Here is a 13671-nt window from a genome sequence, read left to right on the forward strand (position 1 = left end):
ACAGAGCGTTAACAGCGCGCGCCTAACAGCACACTGTGCCTGGTCAGCCAGTGTGCACACACCACGAACGGCAGACGGAACGGCGACAATGCCATTCACAGCGAACGATAACGATTGTTGGCATTCGCACGGCACGAATCGTACAGTACATTTACATTGCAAAAAAAAGCATAAAACAAAGTTTTAAAACAATTAAAAGCGAGCAATCCTCGGCGTATCATTAAAGAACCAGCCCACTGTTCGCCCCATAACCGCAGCAGAGCGCGCGACCTTGCAAATTCACGGAGCAGCAGCGCCAGAAAGAGAGTTCGTCGGCAGAGGGGCGCAGAGAGAAAATGTCACGCAAAGCAGCAGCAGCAGTGGAAGTGGAAAAAGAGTGAAGAAACCGCAGTAATCGCCATCGGGATCCGATCTCAGTGTCCTCCAGTGCAGCGATTCGTCACACAGACGGGCCGAGGAGCAACCCAAAACGATCCTGATGCGGCACAGCCGAGTGCTGAGTGTGGCGAAACTAACCGATGGGCAGCAGCAGCAGCAGCAGCCAGCGAAAGTAGGAGACAACAACGGAGCCCTGCGTCTGCGGTCCTAGAAATTCGTTATTCGACGTTCACTGGCAACACGGACACCTGCTAGCGCAATGCGAATGCCGCCGATCCTGGCCAGGATTGTTCGTAGACTGGTGCTTGGATGTCGTCGGTAATTGGGTGCGCCATCCTCCGTTGGATCTCCCCTAGCAATCCGCTGGCACCACCATGCAAAGCCTGGACTCCTCATGCCAAGAAGCCGACGTAAGAACTGTGGCATTTTTCATGCAGCCTGAATACGATTAATTCCCATTTTGCACTTTATTTTTCGACAGTTTATTATAAATGACACGCTCAAAAAGTTAAAGGGTTCCAGCAACGCGGACCATGTCCAGGGCCTAGCGGTCCACGCCCACGGTTCGGGCGTCCACCAGACGCAGTTCGTGCAGTACGGCACGTCTGGATCCTCGCCGCAGCTGCAGCCGCAGCAGTCCTACCATCAGCTGCATCCCACGCTCCAGCAGCAGCAGTTCGCCTCCTCGAGCAGCAAATCGTACCTGGAGACCAGCCTGTTGCAGGCTATACCACAGATTCCTGCCCAGCCGCCCATTTGCATCTTCGATGACGACGAGTCCCCCACCGAGGGCACTGGCGGCTCACTGGGCAGCCTGCTCACGGAGCCGACCTCGGCCACGCCCAGCGGCCTGCCCACTGCAATTGCTCCGTCGCCCTCCTCGTGCTCATCATCCACCACAACGATGTCGAACTTCAACTCAATCACGTCGCCGTCGCCGGTGGTGCCCGATCTTCTGCTGTCAACACCGCCGGGCGTTAACTCCAGTCTGAGCAATAGCTCAACGGGAGCGGCCAGTGTGTCCAGTAAGAAGTCCGAGAAGCGGCCACCTTCCGCCAACTCAACAGCCAGTGGCGGTGGCCACCACCTGCACCATCATCACCTCCACCAGACGCACAATCACCATGTCCTGGCATCGCCCACGTCGTCGCCCAGCAAGCGCCAGAAGTCCAATAGCAGTAGCAAGGAGAGCAGCTCCTCTAGTCGCAGCTCAGCTATACCCGCCGCATCAGTCTCCACAGCCACCTCGTCGTCGCAATCAGCGCGCGCTGGCGCCGGCGCTGCCTCCTCAAATAGCAACAGCAAGCCACCTTCCTCCGTCTGCCAGTCGGGCAACAACAAGTTCTTTAATCTGCACGAGAAAATAAGGGACCTGTACCTGCAACTGCTGAGCAACGACCTAAATTACTTTGCCGAGACAGGGGTAAGTGTTGAGCCAATCAAAAGCGGACACTTTATGTAAGGATTATTATACTTTTCAGCTAAAGCAGCGCACCCGATCCTTTACACTGGAGCGGTTGGTGGATCGGGAGAAGCTCAACACGATTGTGGTCAACTTGTATCCCGGCAACAAGGGATACTCGCTGGCCCTGCATTATGACGAGCACATGGTGCTAAATCCGCAAACGAATGAATGGTCCACTACGGACAAGGACGAGACCTCGACCGATGCTGCGGGATTGGGTGCGGGAACGGTCAGTCATCGGAGTCGGCCCAAGCCGCCATCCCAGGACGAAAGTCAATCCAAGGCGGAGGCGGGTCACGCCAAACACGATTATGGACTCGTGGAGGTGCTTCGGTGGCCCTACGAGAACGATTTACTGCTGCAATGCATCGATCGTGAAATGCTGCCGGAGTTTTTAATGGATCTACTCGTAGCGGAGACCGTCAGCTTGTCGGATGGCGAGGGAACACGGGTATACGCCAAGCCGAGCGTCTTCTATGCCGGCTGCGTTATCGCCCAGATCCGCGACTTCCGCCAGACATTTGCCACCTCAACGAATATCTGTGATATGAAGCACATCCTGCTCAGGCCCACGAACGCCACCCTATTCGCGGAAGTGCAGCAAATGGGCAGCCAGTTGCCGGCGGAGGACAAGCTCGCCCTGGAGAGTCAGCTGGTGTTGGCCACGGCGGAGCCGCTGTGTCTGGAGCCGGATCCCAGCATAGGGCGGCAGGCCATCAACTCCCAGCATCAGCGTCAGCTATACAACTCCCACGAGCTGCGGCGCCAGATGAAGAAGTTCACCCAAACGGCCATCAATCGGAAGCGCAAGTTGGACCAATTCACTCATCATCACGGACTGGAATTGTGCGATTACTTGGCTCGCCTGCGTCAGCGACCGCGGACGGGAAGTAGCAGTGGTGGCGGCAACGCCACACCGGCCACGGCGCCCACCAACAATCCGCTGGTGGGGGCCATGCTCTCGTCGTTCACATCGAAGGTACCCCGGCGACCACACGAGGTCATACGGCCCATTCGTCCGCCCACACTGGAGTATCCCGCCAACCTGAAGGTGCCCGAGCACGTGATCAGCGTGGAAAAGTATGCCAAGGCCTTCGAGCCCCTTAACGAATTCAGTGAGGCCTGCAAGGACGGTTGCCAGCCCAACTGTCGTCATAACTTCCAACCGCAGCTGGTCGAGGAATACATTCTTGAGACGGAGCGGGAGGCGAGTGAAGGCCGGCGGGCTCTATACCACATAAAGCTGTCCATCTTCCAGCGCCCCTCCGATGCAGAGTATCTCGGCGAGCTCTATGTGGACCGAGATTACCGGGAGGGCGAGCGAAACGGCGAGTCGTGCCGCTTTGCGCTGGGCACTCGGGTGCATGCCAATCGATACATTCAACAGTTCCGCGAGATCTTCACCGAGGAGGGACGTAAGGCGGTCAAAATCACGCATTTGATACCCGGGCATGTGCCAATTGTGACTCACACGGGATTGACGAATGAGCAGCGGATCCTCTTGCAGCAGCAACAACAGCAGCAGCAGCGTCAAGCTCAAATGCAGCAGCAGCAACAACAACAGCAGCAGCAGCAAGTCGTTGTTGTTGCCAATCCGCAGCAACAATCGCAACAACAACAGCAGCCACAACAAGCGGCGCAGCAGTTATCCGCAACAGTGCATCATGTTGCACTGCCGCGACAACAAATAACTCAAAAGACTCTCAATTTGGCTGGAAGTAATGTAATCAATGTACAACAAAACTTTCGACAACAATCAGCGCAGCAGCAGCAGCCGCAAACATACACAATTGAGGCCCCGCAGCAGCAAGCTGCAGCACAGATTGTCCCGCAACAACAACAACAGCAGCAGCAGCAACAACAACACATTCATCTTCAGCAGTTGGCCACCGGCAGCAGCAATACCTCCACAACAACTCACCAAGTTAGCCTCAGCAATGGTTCCCTGGTCCTTGTGCAACAGCAGCAGCCACAGCAGCAGTCGCAACAGCTGGCACAGGCGCTGCAACACTCGGGCATAACCATCCAGCCCGCCACCATTCAGCAGCAGCAGCAGCAGGTGAAGGGCACATCCGTGGTGGGGGCCAATTCAGCACTGCGTGCCCAGCTCAACTCAAATGTGCCAATACTGGTTAGTAGAACATGGTCCATTAAGCATTGCTAGTTTGTCAATAACTTTATGTACTCTCTTATTCCGCAGCAAACGCAACTGAAAGTGCAGCAGCAACAGATTATGCAGAAGCAACAGCAACAACAGACAACTGCCACTAGTAACAACAACAACAACAATAATAACAATAACAATATGAACAACAATACGGCCATACATCCGAATCCTGCAATAAACGCCATAGTCAACAGCATTATGAACTCTGCCAACCAGTACCAGCAACAACAACAGCAGCAGCAACAACAGCAGCAGCATCAGCAGCAAAGTAAGTTCGGTGGGAATCTTCACTGGGAAATATGCTAAATAACAATACAAAATTGTCTTACAGCGGGGAATACGTCAAGCAACAACAATGCTGCAGGGTCAGGCGGCAGCACCAACAACAACGGAAGCAGCACCAGTGCCACAACACTCAAGAACTCCAGCAATGCGTCAATTTTAAACCTGCTCAACAGTGCTCCAGCTGCGATGACCAGCACACCCGTGGCCAGTGGAACGTTCACCACCTCCACCGGCCAGCAGCAACCGCAGACGCTGACGCTTGTGCAGCACCAGCAACAGTCGACGTCGAACACTGCCGATGCGGCCACTGCTACGTATGTGCAGACCACCCGTGGAACACCCACGCTGGTGAGTACGCAGCGGAAGCAGCAGTCCAGCGAAGTGTTGCAAAATCTGTTGAACGCCAATCGAAAGATTGGTGGCGGAGGCACCACAACGACAACGTTTCGAACAAACTCCGCGGGCAATTTGATAGCAGTCAACCTCAACCAAGCCGGGCAGTCACATCACCAACAGACAGGCGACGGCAGCCAGACGGTGAGAGTGTCCATGTCGGCGCTTGCCTCGCAGTTGGCCTCGCCGCCCGCAGTGATGACAAACCCCACCACCAGCTACACAGTGATCTCGTCGGGTAATAGTGCCGCGGCGGCGGCAGCATGGATTCAGAGCCCAACGGGCCCAGTTCAGCAGCGTATTCTGAGCTCCCTAAGAAGAGACAGCACCACAGCGCCGCCCAACGCCATTGTGGTGGGCATGGCGGCTCCTTCTCCAGGTAGCGATTCGAACGCCTCGAATGCCAGTGGCTTTGCTGTGCCAAACAATCTGGCGTCCACCTCAAGTGGTGGTGGCGGCGGTGGTGGAGCCCTGTCCGCCTTGCTGACCAACGCAGCAACTCCCTCGCCATCGGGATCGGATCACTCGCAGTCGTCGCAGACGCACCAAAACCAAGCCCTGCTGGAGCGGCTGAGCAATGTCACATCGAACGTATCCGCCGTTTCCATGCCGCACATGTCGCCGCAACAGCCGCAGCCAACGCAGCAGTTCATCACGAAAACCATCGTTCACTCTCCCGCCACATCTTCGATACACTCGCCCATGTCTAGTCCGCATCCGCAGCCCTCTGCCTCGCCGCAGCAGCAACAACAGCAGCAGCAGCAACAGACCACCGCCACACTGAATTTGCAGGGCATCAATCTGTCTCAACTGCAGGGCGCTATGGCTAACTTTGCCGGCCTGCAGAATGTCCAGGTGCAGATACCCGGCTTCACACAGCCCATTTCGCTGCAGTTCTCCGGCAACAGTTTGCAGCAGCAGCAGTCGGGGAATACGGCTACTGGTGCGGGCACAGCGCAGGGCCAACAGCGAAGTGTCCTGGTCTCGGTTCCAGTCTCCAGCCAGCAACAGCAACTGCCACACACCATAACGCTGCAAACGCAGTCGACGCCGCACCACCAGCAGCAGCATCAGCAGACTCAGCAGCAGCATGCCCCACCAACGGGCACCATTGTGAGCCTGCCCTCGTCGGGACCTGGCACTCAGACGGTCGTCATTACGAATAACTCCGGCGGAGGAGTGACGACGGGAAGCAGCACCAGTGGCAGTGCGGGCGGCGGTGGAGGATCAGGGGCCACAACGGCCATGCTGACCCTTCCCATTGGTGAGTATACGAGAAATGCGTTCCCGGTGCAGAGGCCGCTTGCTAAGAATGCTGCACTGTCGTTTCGGCCAGGCCGAAAAGATATTTGTGACTCTGGATCTGGCTCTTTGGTGGGAATCTTTATTTTATACTCGGACCATATTATTTAGACGTAACTCTTTTTATTGAACATGCTTAATTTTGTTCTTTTCTGTTTCTGTTTCGTTTCTCGTTTACAACATCATACAACACAAACCCGTTAACAACTTGTTTCGATCCCTCATGCAACTAAACTAATCCAATCCGATTTGTGTGTCTTGTGTGTCCTAACCCGAAATGCCATCAGTTTGAGATTAGAGAGTCCATTATGTATAACCGCAACCGTACTGTGCGTACTGGTTTAGCGACCAAGTTGGCGGCTTCCCGACCTCTGACCTTCAACATTTCTCATTGCAACCTAAAACAACAACCAAAAAAATCTCCCCGCACACCCACGTTCTGCTCTCTCTCTGCTTACAGCTCAAATAGTCGGTGCCGGTGTACAGAAACTAAATCCTCAAACAATACGTACCTCAAATGTTGGTGGTGGTATAGGTATCGCCCAGCAAACGGTCCAGCAGCAGACGATCCAGTCGCAGTCGGGCGGCAACAGCACAGCGGCCATCCAGCTGCTGGGCACCATACAGCCGCGTGCCCGCAACGTCCAGGTGGTGGGCACCAAGCAATTGGCCAACAGGCAGCTCATCACCACCCAGCGGCAGATAGGTGGCTCCACGCTGAAGATCGCCACCACACCCGTGAACGGTTAGTAGAAATGCTTTCATTCCTGTGGACTATTACAAGCGCATTTGTTTTTCCCACTGTTAGCTGCCAATGTGGTGACCAGCAGCGCCAACCTAACCACCACTCCGATTGTGATGTCCGCGCAGAAGCTGCAGCTGAAAACGGTGAAGGCGCCCGTGCAACAGCAGCAACAGCCTCAGCAGCAGCAACAGCAGCTGCAGCAACAACACCGAATACTCAACCAGCAGAGCACCGCCACGGTGTCGTCGCAAACACTGCCCAGTCCCAACCAAGTGCAGGTGGCCCAGCAGCAGCAACAGCAGCTGCAGCACATTCAGATCGCCGGCAGGGCCACCACCGCCTCGGGAGCCATCAGTCAAAGGACTCTAACAGCTCTGGCGGCGGCCAAGCAGCAGCAGCAGCAACAGCAGCAGCAACAACAGGCTGCGGTCAATCGACGGCGCTCCACCACCGATGCGACCAAGTAAGGGATGTGAATTGCTGCCTGGAACTGAGACGACAACTGGGACGACTGAGAGATGAAGCTATAGAGCGAACAAGTAGAAAGGCTACGCGTTGTGTATTGCTTGATATTATAGTTTATGGTTACCTCCTAACTATCACTACTATCGTACATTGTATACCCATATAACTATATATGTTTTGATGTGTAATCGTAAGTGTAAATTGCATGGGAACAGCATGGCAGCTCATAGTTGTGCAACCTAGTTAGGAGCTGGAGCTGCAGCCGAAACACAATCGGCCTGGCCCGGCTCCACCGACTGCGCTTGTGTTAATTGTGTCCCCCCTGGCAAAAACGAATTAGGTGTAGAGGTCTTAATAATATTTATCTAGTTGTATATACGCATATATATTACATATATATATGGAAATTGTTTCAATATGTCCCGCGCCCAATAGCCATTTAAACTACTACTATTTGGCTCCCGACTCCAATTCGTTAAGTCCTAAGACTAATTCTTTAAGCGTGCTAATTTTAAGCTGTAAATCAGGGGAGGGGAGGAGTCGACGGAAACAAAAGGAAAGCAATAATATGAGGAGAAAAATCAAGAGAAACGTAAATTAATTGTAAAGAAATTCTAATTATTACGATTACGTTTAGCTGCGAGAGCATATGAACCGGGTAGAGGGGTTCATTTAAGCAATTACAAATATTCATATTGTACTATTAAAATTATTATTGCTAATTATTTAATCGATTGCTAAGCTTAAGTTCACAAAACGAAGATAAAACAACACACACATTTTAGTTTGTAATGTACAATTCGTAGCCTCAACCAATTTAGTACTTCCAATTGCAGATACATTAAAAACGGAAAGCAAAACAAAATATACAAAAGTCAAAACTTATTTAAACAATTTATTTGTAATAGCGCAATGTACAATGAAACTAGAGACAGGAGAGCAGCTGAATGAAGGAGCTTGGAGGATGGAAAAGTTGCCAACTCGAGTCGAGTAATGTGTAAAAGTGTCGCTTTCGACTAAGCAAATTTGTTTTTCAACTAAGCCAGTTTTTTTGTAGATCGACATTATTTATTTAAGTAACGATTTTATTATGTTACAACCGCCTAGAGTGCTGTACTTGTTTAGCATTGTTTGATTCAGCTGTGCAGCACCTAAAGTAAACCTCTGCATAAACCTCTTCAGCCAGCAAGAAATAAAACACAAATTAACCTCACCACTACCCGTACTCCCTACCGTACCCAACACACACTCAAGCATAAACTACTCAATGTTAATATTAATTAATAAATGTGATTTAAGATGAATAAACGAAAATGAAAGCATGGTACTACGTAAACCGAATGAATGATTGAAAGCATAACGAAGTGGGAAAATGTTACTCAAGCAACTGGCCAAAATCCTGAGTACGAAAGTTATATAGATACATGCGTGGTAATTTGGTCTGATCAAATGGTTATTGAAACGTAATTCAAAGATTTATTAATGTAATGCGGAGCAATCTAAGCAGCAGCATAAGATATTTATATATATATGTAAACACGAAAACCACTATTAATATAAATGTGTAATTTCAATTCAATAACTGCTTATCAAAATACCTGACTGTAGAAACTTTTCATTAAACTGATTACGAATAAAACTCTTGAGAATACTAAACAAAAATGAAAATAATCACGACAAAACCAAAATAACTTAATGAAGCGCCGACAAAGTCAAAGCAGAAGCTCCGTTAATCAATAAAGTGTGAAATGAAATTTAAAACTCAGTCTTGTCATTGCGATGGAACTGAAAATGGTAAGGACCTTTAAAGGATATTTCAAGGAGTTTCATAAAGATTAAGTGTCCTGGCTTTCTACTCAAAAGTCCTGCCATTTTTAAATAAAAAGTAAAACATCTTTATTAAGCATAACAACAAGCACACATTAATATTGAAATTAGTCCCGGCCTAGCAGAAGATTGGGATAGAACCGCAGTCCCTCCACGGACTCGTCGCGACACACCTTGCCTAGACGCTCGGCCACTAGCAAGCGCTCCTTGGCCAGCAGGAGTGAGATTCCCAGCTGCTTGGCCAGTTCCTCCACAGCCAGAGACTCGGCAGCCTCCACCTTCTCCAATGTGTCAACGGCAATTAGGGCATCATCGTGGGACTCTAGTTGTAGCACTCTAGCACCACTGGGAAAGCTGCGCAGGCGTATAGGACCACTAAGCTGCTCGCAGGCGTGCAGCAAGTCTTCAGGCGATAGCAGTTCCAGACCACGAGCGCGGTTCACACGACAATAGACATCAGCCAAGGACATCATGCCACCTTGCTCCTAAGGCGTAATAAAGTAAGTGTCAATACAAAGTATAACTTAATAAAATAGTTCCTACCTCGATAGGATCCAGCAGCATCTCGCAAATTTGTCGGGCCAGGCTACTGAAGTAAGCAGAATTGCTGGTAAAGTTGTCCCGCGTGACGGGATCATCGATGCCCAGGCTCATGAGGTAGGATTTGAAACGCACCGTTTCATCGTCAGATATTTCTCCCTTCTGCTCGCGTATCTTGCTGCTTATTGTCTTGGACACTCCCACCATGTCCTTGGCCATGGCCATTAGAACACTGAGATCCTGAAAGGCCAGTGCTATGTTCTCATCCGTGGCCTTGGCCTTTGCCTCCAAGTGCCGTTCGATGCCGCCAATTCCTGTCCTCTTCTGAATGCGAGCCAGCCTATCGTTGGCAGGCTCCGAGGTTGGACTGCTGGCCACGCCATTGATGATGGTCTCGCTGGTCAAGAGGATTTCCCAGACGCGGGCATTTAGAGTCTCCCGCAAGGCACTGTGGAACTCGACACTCAGGCCATTCTTGCCCGACAGTTTTATGTGGGTGGCGCGACTGGAGTCCAGTGGGCCGGGTCCTTTGTCCGACGTTGGCGGATGCAGATGCATGATTATGCGAGTCTTGCGGCCAAAGAAGTTGGAGGCAGTTGTCTCTTCGCTGACGGATATCACATAGCTGAGTGGCAGGCAAAGTGTTACGGCGGCCCGGGCAATCTCTCCAGGGCGACCCCAAAACAGTCGGTGTGTGGTGAGCACCACTTCGCCGTCTTCAAAGTCCGTCTGAAAGAATTGGAATCCAAGTAAGACCCGGTTTCGTATTGTGCGAATTCACTAACTGCTCACCTTTTGGTCGCCATCGTATATTTTCACTTTATTGTCGCGGCTGACGAAGGATTCATTGGGACTCAGACGGGCCTCCACATAAGCGAAGCGATTCATTTCAGATTTTTGTTATTTTATCCTTAATATTTGTTTTGTTGTGAGTCTGGCTGGAGATGACACATCTTTCGTGACTCCACCGTTCCACCTGCTTATTAGTGATGGTATCTTGTTTCTACAGTAGATATCGGGTATGGAAAACCACATAGAGCTGTACACATCTATAATAAAAAAAAGGAATTAAAATGTGTTTAAACATTTTTATACGTTCCATAAAAATTATGTTCTAGTAAAATTAGTTTTGTGATAAACTCTTGACCATCTAGAAAACTATCGGCATGTTGCTCCTACACACAATTGTGCGTTTGCTGACTATCGATAAGTGGCTGGGCTGGTTGCGAGAAGAAGAAGCAGAACGGTGCAGCAGCTTCTATTTTCGTGATAGTTTTCCCCAATTAGTGCTGAAATTAATAACCATAAATGCCATTTTCCCCTAAACCAGTGCAAAATGACGTGCCCTGCCTGACCTGCTTACATAACAATGCACTAGTCGCGCAATAAGCTCACCACACATCGATCACCCGGGATTAGCGAGACTTTGATTTGGACTTCATGGCGACTGTGGCGGAGGGCAGCAAAATGCTCGAGGCAGCATTACAGCAAATGGACGGCCTTATATCGAGCACCGCGACACAGGCGGGATCGGTATCTATATCCGGAGCAGGGTCTTCCTTGACGCTTAGCGAACGCAACTTGATTTCGGCCACCAATGTTCTGTCAACAGCTAAGACTTTGGCTCTCGCCCTGCAACAGGTGAGTCACACTGACTAAGATAAGGTTTAGAAACGGAGGGCTTATTTATTTACTCTTATCGCTTTAGGTCGGACTGGCTGCTCCAGCCCCTGATCCTGTCACTGCGGCCATTATCAGCGACTGGCTGGAGACGCACATACCTCGTCAGGATTCCGACGAGCGAATGCGCCGCCTGCAACGGGATAAGGAAGGCTTAGCCCTGCAGTATCAGATGCTGGCGGAACGAGTGTCAGAACAGGCGGACAAGATTATCGAGCTTGAGGGCCTGATAACGGAGAAGAGCCAACAGTTGTGCACCAAGGAAGAGCAACTGCAGCGACAGATGATTTCTAGGTCCGCCCTCGAAACGCAAAAGCTGGAGCTAATGAGTGCCTTAAGTGAACTAAAACTGCACCGTACTGCATTAGAGCAGGCCAACGATGGAAGTGGCGCCATTTCCGCCAATATTCCCTACGGCAGTTTGAGCAACATTAATCAGAAGGCCTTTATGGGATCCCCCAAGACACCGCCCTCTGCACTGCGGCATCAAATTAAGCCGCAGTTCCACAGCCTGCCAAGATCGCATGGCAAGTTAGTGAACAACAATAACAATCGTGCCTTAGACGTCAATGCCAACAGCAGCGGCAAGCAGCGAAACGTGGCCTTTGCCTCGAACGAACACATTTTGATTGATGATAATTATCAAGCGGAGGATGCTATGACTTCCAGCTTCATGTCGCAGTTTACACCCTCACCAAAGCTGAGGGAAAGATCTGCCCGTGGCTTGCGCAACATACTGGGTAAGCTACGACGCAGCAACAGCAGCAACTGCGAGCTTACCGCCTTGGAGCAGGCAGAGCCCGAGTTCCGACGAGGCGGAGCCCGAGCTACAGCTGGCGGTCGAATTGAGTGGAGTGCCCAGACGCCGCTGTTCGGTGAGAATGAAAAACATTGGACCACGTGGGGAGCGCAGGAGGTATGCAATTGGTTGGCATACATGGGTCTAGGCTGCTATGAGGACAATTGCCGGTAAGTTTGTCATCAAAATGTAACAAGAACCTAGGTACTATATAAAATTTCCGCCTACAGAAAGTGGCTGAAGGCCAATCCATCGGTGTCGTTCTTCACCGCCTCGCCTGTCGACATCGAACGAGAGCTAAACCTAAAGATGCCACTTCATCGGAAGAAAATCTTGTTGGCCATCGACGACCTAACTGGAAAGGAATTCGATGACTTGACACTGAAGGCATCCAGCTTGGATGTGGCATGGGTTCTACGCTGGTTGGATGACATTGGCTTGCCACAATATAAAGATTACTTTATGCAGGCCAAGATTGACGGTCGAATGCTGCACCGTCTCACACTCGAGGACCTGTCCCAATTGCACGTCAGCTCCTGTTTGCACATAGCCTCCTTGCGAGCGGGAATCTTATGCATGCGTCGCTTGTCGTGGAACGCGGAAGGTCTAATTCGACGCTCCATTAAGGTTGTCAGTGAAGATGAGGCCGCAGCCACTCCGGACAGAGACAATGTGGAGCTATGGACAGCGCATCGCATTATGGGATGGCTGCAGACCATCGACCTGTCTGAGTACACGCCCAATCTGCGTGGTGCTGGTGTCCACGGGGCACTGATGCTTTATGAACCGCGTTTCAATGCTGACTTGCTTGCCGACCTGCTGTCGATACCACCAAGCAAGTCCCTGCTGCGTCGTCACCTGGCCATGCACTTTAAGGAGCTGGTCGGTCGGCCAGTGATCTTGAGTAAGCGAGATGCCGAATCGGCACCCGGGTACCAACCGCTAAACATTACAGCTAAGCTGAAGCCGGTGAAACGCACACAGTTTTCGTTAAAGCGTCGCAAGAGCTCCAAGGGCCAGAGTGACGTAGACTGGACGGAGTACGTGTGTCCCATGAATGTCAAGGTGCCGGAGACATATCTAGCTGACACGGCTAAGGAGCATGAGAGCTCCATGAGTTCGAACTAATGACGAAGTCGAAAGGAGCACAAATCGATTGAAAGCAAATATGTTTTTTAGTTGTAAGCCCAAAACCTGGCCAAGGATACCCAAACTGAAAGAACTGCCACCTGAACCAATTATTCAACCAAATCCACAAATTGACAATATTAGTGAGAATTTATCTTATCAAGGCCACGCCCAAACTTCCAAACATCTTTCGAATGAATTCGAGTCAAAATTCTTTCGTCGACCTAAGCATACCAGCAAACATTTTGGAAATTTTTATATTATCTGTAACTAACATTTAGGCTAATCTGGAAACGGGATGCAATGACATCTTCTAAATAAGCATATAACGATGATAACGAGAAGTATTCGCAATGGCATTGAAACGACCTTGAGAGCGAGCATAACCCCTATAGACTTATCGCCCATTTTGGAGTTTATCTTTTGTACTAACACATAACTGTATTGACGGACATTTTGTAAAATACATATTACGATGCCTTTTACAACCAAACAAT

The 13671-nt window shown here is 50.6% G+C and overlaps 3 protein-coding genes across 4 annotated transcripts; 2 read left to right on the forward strand and 1 right to left on the reverse strand.

The window, feature by feature from the left end:
• Nucleotides 1-79: 79 nt before the first annotated feature.
• On the forward strand, nt 80-8536 carry LOC6737971. Of its 2 annotated transcripts, XM_016171436.2 has the most exons (7): nt 80-788; nt 860-1801; nt 1860-3974; nt 4044-4278; nt 4342-5952; nt 6451-6735; nt 6799-8536. In XM_016171436.2, exons 1-7 carry the CDS (start codon nt 753-755, stop codon nt 7200-7202), a joined length of 5628 nt encoding a protein of 1875 aa, XP_016031724.1. In that variant the 5' UTR covers nt 80-752; the 3' UTR covers nt 7203-8536. The 2 variants fall into 2 exon arrangements, with proteins under 2 accessions (XP_016031724.1, XP_016031723.1); XM_016171435.3 differs by lacking the exon at nt 6799-8536 and having other exon boundaries at nt 6278-6546.
• A 535-nt stretch (nt 8537-9071) lies between these two features.
• LOC6737972 (vacuolar protein-sorting-associated protein 36) lies at nt 9072-10847 on the reverse strand. The gene is made up of 4 exons (XM_016169634.3): nt 10715-10847; nt 10360-10616; nt 9571-10296; nt 9072-9512 (listed from the first exon to the last, which is right to left on the reverse strand). The coding sequence occupies exons 2-4, from the start codon at nt 10453-10455 to the stop codon at nt 9135-9137; spliced, it is 1200 nt and encodes a 399-aa protein (XP_016031725.1). The 5' UTR covers nt 10456-10616; nt 10715-10847; the 3' UTR covers nt 9072-9134.
• Nucleotides 10774-13667, forward strand: LOC6737973 (liprin-beta-2). The gene is made up of 3 exons (XM_002084753.4): nt 10774-11208; nt 11276-12216; nt 12277-13667. The coding sequence occupies exons 1-3, from the start codon at nt 11008-11010 to the stop codon at nt 13172-13174; spliced, it is 2040 nt and encodes a 679-aa protein (XP_002084789.1). The 5' UTR covers nt 10774-11007; the 3' UTR covers nt 13175-13667.
• Nucleotides 13668-13671: the final 4 nt, after the last annotated feature.

The sequence above is a fragment of the Drosophila simulans genome, chromosome 3L, assembly GCF_016746395.2.
Source record: "Drosophila simulans strain w501 chromosome 3L, Prin_Dsim_3.1, whole genome shotgun sequence".
Lineage (NCBI taxonomy): Eukaryota > Metazoa > Arthropoda > Insecta > Diptera > Drosophilidae > Drosophila > Drosophila simulans.

What these genes read in the sequence shown, in the direction of transcription:
- LOC6737973 (XM_002084753.4), top strand. Translation starts at nt 11,008, where the DNA reads ATGGCGACTGTGGCGGAGGGCAGCAAAATGCTCGAGGCAGCATTACAG. An exon ending in TGGCTCTCGCCCTGCAACAG is followed by an intron (nt 11,209 to 11,275) that starts GTGAGTCACACT and finishes TTATCGCTTTAG; the next exon opens with GTCGGACTGGCTGCTCCAGC. An exon ending in TGCTATGAGGACAATTGCCG is followed by an intron (nt 12,217 to 12,276) that starts GTAAGTTTGTCA and finishes TTCCGCCTACAG; the next exon opens with AAAGTGGCTGAAGGCCAATC.
- LOC6737971 (XM_016171436.2), top strand. Translation starts at nt 753, where the DNA reads ATGCAAAGCCTGGACTCCTCATGCCAAGAAGCCGAC. An exon ending in CCTCATGCCAAGAAGCCGAC is followed by an intron (nt 789 to 859) that starts GTAAGAACTGTG and finishes ATTTTTCGACAG; the next exon opens with TTTATTATAAATGACACGCT. An exon ending in ACTCAAATGTGCCAATACTG is followed by an intron (nt 3,975 to 4,043) that starts GTTAGTAGAACA and finishes CTTATTCCGCAG; the next exon opens with CAAACGCAACTGAAAGTGCA.
- LOC6737972 (XM_016169634.3), bottom strand. Translation starts at nt 10,455, where the DNA reads ATGAATCGCTTCGCTTATGTGGAGGCCCGTCTGAGTCCCAATGAATCC. An exon ending in TATACGATGGCGACCAAAAG is followed by an intron (nt 10,297 to 10,359) that starts GTGAGCAGTTAG and finishes CAATTCTTTCAG; the next exon opens with ACGGACTTTGAAGACGGCGA. An exon ending in TGCTGCTGGATCCTATCGAG is followed by an intron (nt 9,513 to 9,570) that starts GTAGGAACTATT and finishes ATTACGCCTTAG; the next exon opens with GAGCAAGGTGGCATGATGTC.